At 46.0% G+C, this 7,873-nt stretch overlaps 1 protein-coding gene across 1 annotated transcript; it reads left to right on the top strand.

The window, feature by feature from the left end:
* Nucleotides 1-6: 6 nt before the first annotated feature.
* On the top strand, nt 7-4,763 carry SLC35B1 (solute carrier family 35 member B1; the record flags this gene model as incomplete). The annotated part of the gene is made up of 8 exons (XM_025203740.1): nt 7-184; nt 889-1,019; nt 1,538-1,568; nt 1,920-2,080; nt 2,426-2,552; nt 3,476-3,582; nt 3,875-4,028; nt 4,417-4,763. Coding segments are annotated over 8 exons (942 nt in total), but the record flags the coding sequence as incomplete, so codon positions are not given.
* Between the last annotated feature and the right edge of the window lie 3,110 nt (nt 4,764-7,873).

The raw sequence follows: 7,873 nt of genomic DNA, 5'->3' as shown, positions 1-7,873 counted from the left end.
CCCGCCCCGGCCCGGCCCGGCACAGCGCAGGGCCGGGCGCGGGCCCGGCCGCCGTCTCACTGTGGCTGTGCTTCTTGCAGAACGCGAGGGAAGTACGGGGAGGGCGCCCAGCAGGAGACGTTCAAGTACGCGCTGTCCTTGGTCTTCATCCAGTGCGTGATCAACGCCGTCTTCGCCCGGCTGCGTACGTACCCCGGGCCCCGCGGCCTCTCCACCGCCTCCCTGCCCCGGTTGGACTTGGTGTTGCCAGGTCTTCAATGTGAAACGATCGCTTTGGACGCTCAAAATGGCCGTATTTGCTGGAAAACTACCCAACACTGAAAAAAATATGATGCAAATAAACCTCTTTCTTATTTACTTTATGTTGCTCACTGTAAATCCAGCGAGCGGGTGAGAACTGCATCATCCGAATTGAAGCGTTTCTCATTTCGAGGCAAGCAGCCATAAGGAAGTGCTGACGGCAAACCCAAAAGTTGGCTAAGACTCTCCGAGAGTGACCTGGGTTTTGCATAGGCTGCCTCAGAAATTATTGTATGTTTTGAACACTTCTATTGTTATTGATAGTACGTTGCACAGGGGTTGAAATGATCATACAGATATGATAACTATCGTATACCTGGCAACACTGTGGAGTCTTGGGACCCACCCCCACGGTCCCCCTGCACGTCACCCCTGCGGGCAGGCATCAGGAATTCAGCATCTGCCCTTTACCTCGACCTCTTCAGATCAGACGCTCGGGCCCTAGAGATCTGGACAACAGCTTGCTTCATCCGTGCTGTGGATAAGAAGCTGAACTGTGTTGGGGGTTGTGTACTTCTGGCATCACAAATCTATTTTACAATGCCATAACATCCAGTGACAACCTGTATTTTTTGTACTTCTCCCCAGTGATCCAGTTCTTTGACACTGTCAGAGTGGATCGGACTCGGAACTGGCTGTATGCAGCTTGCTCCCTCTCCTATCTGGGCGCTATGGTTTCCAGCAACTCAGCTCTGCAATTCGTCAATTATCCAACTCAGGTGAAGAGAGGTGGGCTGGTTTGTGCAGCAAGAAACTTGGGTTATAAAATTTCCTTTGTAGATTTGCATTTTCCCTAGTGAGGACTTTTACAAGTTATAGCTTGTAATCTTTGTACCTAAGATGTTAAATCAGTGCAGGGATGCACTGGGGCACTGATCAAGGGCTGGGGTGGTACAGGTGCTAAGGCCCATGTTTGACAGCCCAGAAGTTGCAAGTTTGAGGCCACAGCAGAAGCACTCATAGCAGGGCCATGTCAGATTCCAACAAATCTGCAAATTCTGCTAAATTACCTTGTCACAAAGACACACAAAAGTTAAGGACAGGAATATCCAGAAAGATGGTCAACTCTGAAAAATAAATTTGAGGGGAAATATCCTTACACTCCAGGACTTAAGACTACTGGGGGTGGAGGGACTCTGGGTCTGATCCCATCTAGCAATTCCTGCGTTATGATCACCTCGCCTGGTTGTGGGTAGTGTGTGGCATGCAGCTAGTTAAGATGCTCTTTCACTTACAGGTCTTAGGCAAGTCCTGCAAACCCATCCCAGGTAAGCAGTTATCATATGCTTTCTAGTCTGTACCCTGCTTTGAACCAGTCCCTGGTTTTTTGTACTATGAAAAACAGTACATTTCCACTCATGGAGCTGTTGAGAGGCTTGACAAATGTCTGTGTCTAAGCATAGCTGACCCTGTCTGAGGTGTTGGGGGAGTGGATGGCATGACCTCCTGAAGGCCCCTTTCTTCCCTATTATGATTCTACTCCTGGGGCAGCTCTGCTTGTGCCAGAGTGGAGAGAGTAGCCATGTGCTTGTCCGTTGCACCCAGAATGTGGCACAGAATCGTTTCATTTCTAGCAGAGTTTTTCAGGAGCAGTTTCCCAAACCTTCTTCTTTCTGCAGTCATGCTTCTAGGCGTGACTGTGCTGAGGAAGAAGTACCCACTAGCCAAATATCTCTGCGTCCTGCTGATAGTCACAGGTGTGGCCCTGTTCATGTACAAACCTAAAAAAGGAAGTGCGAGTGCTGATGACCACATCTTTGGCTATGGAGAACTTCTCCTGGTAAGTACCAGGCTGCTGAAGTACAAGGAATCCCAAGGGTTTGTGTGGGTAGTGGAGGCTGCTCCACCATCGGGGTTCTCCAGAATCCATAGTGGAAAGATGGTTAAAGGGGTGATTGTCTGCTAGGCCCTGGGAGGGGTGATTCTTCCAACCTACCTCACAGTGAGGTGGGATGGGGCATTGGCACAGGCATGCCAGGCACCACTTCAGAATTCACGTTCATCTGTTACCATTTAATAAACAGTTTGAAACTAGAAGGCTATTGGATTTGGATGTGCATTAAAGAGGAAATAGCTGACAAGGGTCCTGTATTGTCTTCTCTTATGACCCCCTTTCTTTCCTTAGCTGCTGTCACTGACGTTGGATGGACTGACTGGGGTGTCACAGGACCATATGAGAGCTCATTACCAGACTGGTTCCAACCACATGATGCTAAATGTTAATCTGTGGTCCACACTGTTCCTTGGTGCTGGTAAGGAACACGCTGAGAGAGGCTAAGTGATCTGGCCTGAAGACTGACTTGGAACATCCTCTGAGCCAAGGACCTTGCCTCTCCTTCTGTAAAGGGCCTAGCATACTTTGCAGAACTTCCTTCTTTTTTTAGAGGGGGGAAATCTACCTGCCCAGTTTTTTATTTGGGTGCAGTTTTTTTAAGTGGCCAGCAGAGTACACTGCTCCTCACACAGTTCAGTCACCCAAGTACATCTGCATCTCTGAAAAATTCCTGCCTTCGGGCTGACCCTGGGGTCTGAGTAACAGTCTCTGCCACCATTGCCTTGCTTTGACTGGGAATGAGGTTGCCTTGTGTGTAGCAGTGTGTTCTTTTTTTGAGAAACGGTGCTCGTGATTACTGTGTTGAGAATTGGGGATAATGAAAGGTGCAGTCAACAAGAGTAACTACGAGGGTGACATTTCACTTGATGTTTTTTTGACTGCGTCCAAGTGTAAAACTGCAAACTACTTCTGGAGCGGTCCTGTTCTTGAAAATGAAGAAGTTCTTGCATTCTGCTGTAGCATCCACTTCCTCTCATTGAACTCCTGACACCCCTTACTCTGGCTTTAGGCTCAGTAAATTAGGGCTGAGTGAGATACGGCTGGGAAGCAATGGAGAACAGAATTGTGGCTGTACAATAGATTTAGCAGCTGGATGCTAATCCCTTTGAATCCTAAGAGATTAGCCTCCTTAATATTTTGCCTCCCACCAGAAACTCTGCCATGGACCAGTGACTACAGATCCTTTTCCACTGGCCTTCTCTGGGTGGAGTTTGCTTTCACTTTTGTAGTAGATTCTTTATCAGCTGTAGTGAATGTGAATTATGAGCATGACTTCAGAGGCACTGACTGCCCAGGGTGTCTCTGGCCCAGGAATTTATGCTGTCCTTAAACCTTCCCCAGGGATCTTGTTCACGGGAGAGCTTTGGGAGTTCCTGAGTTTTGCAGAACGTTATCCCAGCATCCTCTACAACATCCTGCTGTTTGGCCTGACAAGTGCGCTGGGTCAGGTAGATAGCATTCTGTTCTCTTACCCTAAACCCCTTCATGCAGCGTTCCTGATTTCTCCTTTACTTGGAGGACCGAAGGTGAAGCTGCCAGATCTTCCTGCTGTTTCTGATTATACCCTGCATACTGTACAGCCAACACTCTCAGCTGTAGATGGGCTCACAGTTGTGCATGAAATCTTCTTCCCATAAGAGTGTGATTTAAGATGTAATTGGAATTCAGTTTCTATAAAGCCTGTAAGGTGCATCTAGGAAGACAGTCTGCTCCAGCACACCAAATCTGTTTCTCTTCCAGAGTTTCATCTTCATGACTGTAGTATACTTTGGACCTTTGACTTGTTCCATCATTACCACAACCCGCAAATTCTTCACCATTTTAGCCTCTGTCATTCTGTTTGCCAACCCAATCAGTACAATGCAGTGGGTAGGGACTATCCTAGTATTTTTGGGTAAGTCCTAATTTCAGAATCTTTGCTCTGGCCATTACGTGGTGGTGGAGTATGGAAATTGGTGGCTGACTGGGGAGGGGAGGTAGGGAGGGAGGGGAAGGACTGAGTGCAATGGATTATTTTTGTCTTGGGACAGATTTGTTGGTGAAAGTATGTCTCTGGTCTTGTTTGGGAGAAAAGGTTCAGGTAGTTCTTGGAGGGTGTTACTCCAGTTACAGATCCAGCTGACTTAAAAGATTTTTGTTTATACTAAAATTTTTACCTGGCACCCACTGGCTCTAGAGTAATTAAGCGCTGATCAGTATGTGGGGCTGTAGACTGGTTTGTAGTTGTCTGAGGGAAGTACTGAAGTCTTCCTCAGGCACAAATCCTTCTTGTTTCTCTGCAGGTCTTGGACTCGATGCCAAATTTGGGAAAGGAACAAAGAAGACATCACATTAGGAAGACCTGTGAGCTCTACAGTTGGAAGGAACTTTTAATTTATTGTCTTGTACCTCAGCATCTGCTATGAAACTGGACTCAGTCCGGGTGCTTGAAATGGGATTTCTTTTTTTAATTATGAACTGTTTTACAGTGTAACATTTTAGTTTTAACAATAATCAAGAGTTTAACTTTTTTTTCTGTAATCAAAGCTGCATCAATGGATCCCTGCAGCAGGGAGAAATTCTTGCCTTAAAGGGAGAAACATTTTACCTTTAATAAAGGAAAAGGAAACAAGTTGCTGCTTCTGACCTTTATTTCAGTTGGTTTTCTGATCTTAGAAAAGCTGTGTTCTTTGCAGACCTTGTAGCATCCAACTCTGTGTAAAAGTAGCACAAATAGGTTTCCTCTTTCTACCTTGCTCCAAGGGAAGGGTCAGTCTGTTTCCTTAGCTTTCAAAAGGTTTAGGTGTCTCATTATTGTGGTGTTGGATGAAACCAGGATTAAGTGACCCTGACAAAGGCAGAAATCCCATCATGCTTTAGAAGAATAGTTCCCCAAAGCATGGATGATGGAGCAGTAAAAAGGGTCCCAGTTTCTTGTTCATCTAATCAATTTATACAGCTGTGAATCTTATCCCCTTCATTAGGGCTTGTTAAAAGAAGAGCAACTTTAGACAAAGTTCCAGGCTCTGCAGCTTGCAAGCAACCTGCCTTACCACTGGGGGCCAAATTAATTCTTTTTCATCATGCCCCCCCCACCCGTGCTGGTAAAGAAACAAGACCCTCTGCTGCTAAAGCCATGCCAAGGTTGTGTGACAGCAGCTTCTAAATGTTGAAAGGGCCCTTGTTAATTAACTAGCACCATTGAGAGCTTTGGAATGCCTGCTCCTGAGTGCTCAGGCTTGCTCCCAAGTGTTGTAGGGGGGAGGAGCTATTAGCATAATGATGCCTTCAAAGTTGGAGAGCAAAATTCTCCAAAGAGCAAACTTTACACATGAAAGCGTGTTTCCACCAGCTGTCGCTTGGTCTCCATCTGTTCTGTGGCTTTGGCCTCTTGCCCCTCCAGATGGGATCTTGATCTTCTTCCTGAATGGCTGTTGCAAGTCTCTCCCTCTCTTCTTCCCCCCCCCCACTTGCCTCCAACCTTTCGGGGCCCCAAATTGGCTTTCATTAATCTCTTTCGTGTCCCATGGCTCTGTCCAAAGGGCAAGTTTCCTTCACAATTGAACTTGGTAAGGAAAAGGATATTTAAAGTTGAGGGAAGGGTTTTCTCTAATGTCACCAGCTCCTCCTTGCTCACTCTTTGTATTTTCTTAAAGGTCGACTGATTAGTAGTAAGCAAACATTTTCTGTCATGCAGAATCCTCAGCTAAACCTTCCTGCCTCTTAACTCCATGTGTCCCATGTTCTCCATGGGATGTAGTTTGTTCAACTGGCATCTGCTCTTGGTATTCCTTGTACTTTGCAGAATGTGAGCATCTCTCCATTAAATGGGGAGTTTTTGATAACACCCTTAACAGAACTTTCCCCATTGCTACAGTGGGGAGAGCTGAGCCAAAGAAAATGATTGACCCAGATTACACAGGGAGTTGGTGGTAGACCTGGGAAACAAATGTGTGTGTAATTCTCATTTCAGCTCCTACTACAAAACTCTTTCCTTCTCAGCGAGCACAGGGGTTTGGCACTTACACCTCCAAAAAGCTTGCTATTAGGAGAAGCCACAAATCCATGCTGGAAGAAGGAGGCCCCAGGTTCTGTTACTGTGAGTCTCTTGCTCTTCCCTTTCAAAATTGCTGTTAAGTACACTGGAAAAAGGCATCACTGACACTGGGGTATCAGGCAGCAATATAACTGAATTTGTGCAAGCACTCACTAGAAAAACATTCCTGAACCAAACAGCAAAATCCAGCCAAGTATTGTTCCACCATACTACACTGTCACCTGTTCAAAATGTTCTTGTCAGTCACTTAATAGCAATGGATTTATGCCTGGTCAGTTCTAATTCCATAATTTAGCTAATCTATGAGAGTTCTCCAGAAAGTAAGCAAGCAGCAGCTGAGGGACTGCTAACCTTCAGAACCTCCTGCTGCTGTGTTAGTCCAGGGATGAGGAATTTTCTGCCTCTGGATGCAGTCTGCAAAGCCAAACAGTCATTGCAGGTAGGGGTTCCAAGCTACTTTTGGGTCTATGCCTAGAAGACAGGCTCCTCCTGGGTTTTCCCTTAAGGTGGTTGTTCTTCGTGAGGATTTGGGCTTTTCTCTCCCTTCAGGTGTCATACTGGGAATTGTGTGGGGCTACAGAGGAGAAATTAGGACTTCGTCTGGCTTGGGGCTTTCTCTGCAGCTGAAGCAAGGACCAACATTTGGATTAAAAATACTTTTGCTCCTGCGCTTCCTCTTTCCCATTCTGCAGCAGCTTCAGAGTTATAAATGATGTTTTCCTGAGGCCAATTCTCTGAGTTAAGCATTGTTGTTACCAATATCGTCCCCTTTTTTCTTTTTTTTAATGCTTGCATCCACAGCACAGCCTGGATCCTAGGAAATCAGATGGGAGGGAAAGATCTGTACCAAGTTCCCTCTGCCACTTCTGTGGTAGATCTGCTGTCTGTTGCCTGCTGCCCCTCCTGCTCTCACTTGGGCAATCAGGCAGGATTTTTAAATTAAGGGCAGATCTTGAACCATCCCTGCACTCTTCAAATCTTTAGGGCTCCTTGAACAGCTTGCTGACTTCCCCACGGAGCTCACATCGTCAGAGATCCCAGAGGAGGCCAGCAAAAGATTCCAAAATGCTGTTGTCAAATCAACAGTGGATGCTTTTAATAAAACTGCCATAAACCAGTCCCTGGGGTTTCTGCAGCCAGAAGGGATTGTCAGCAGCTTGACCCTGTTTGTAAAGTCACCACACATCTGGCTGGGCCTTTTGTTTATATTGCTACTTGACTTGTTGCTTGGCTGTTCATGTCTCCAGCAAAACAGAAATATAAGTAAACTATGAAGGAGGTTCAACTTGGTATCTAATAATACTGTTGTCCTCTGTATTGTATTTTTTCTATTAGACTGTAAGCTCCTTCAGGCAGGCACCTTATTGCCTTGTCTAAAGGGATATGTAAACGTATGGTTCTTTATAAATAACGAAAGTGCTTTAAATGAGATGTACTCAAGCTTCTGGCAAGTCGTCATGAGGAACTTCTAACTCAGCTTGGCCACGTGTGTTATATGGGTAGATGTGCTGCAGGTTAAGAACACAAAGTAAGGGTAGATGAGAAGCGTATGAATTCTAGGGTATAGCTGCATAGATGTCTTGTAGACTACAGCTGAAGCATCTTCTTGCCAGACCCATGCTTGCCAGCTTGTATTTTGCAAGTTCAGATACAGGGAAGGGTAAGTGGTGTAGCAAAGTCTGCACCCCTTAAACCAGGAAGCA

Source organism: Alligator sinensis, unplaced genomic scaffold, assembly GCF_000455745.1.
Source record: "Alligator sinensis unplaced genomic scaffold, ASM45574v1 scaffold520_1, whole genome shotgun sequence".
Classification (NCBI taxonomy): Eukaryota; Metazoa; Chordata; order Crocodylia; family Alligatoridae; genus Alligator; species Alligator sinensis.
This window is presented reverse-complemented; position numbering and strand designations above follow the sequence as displayed.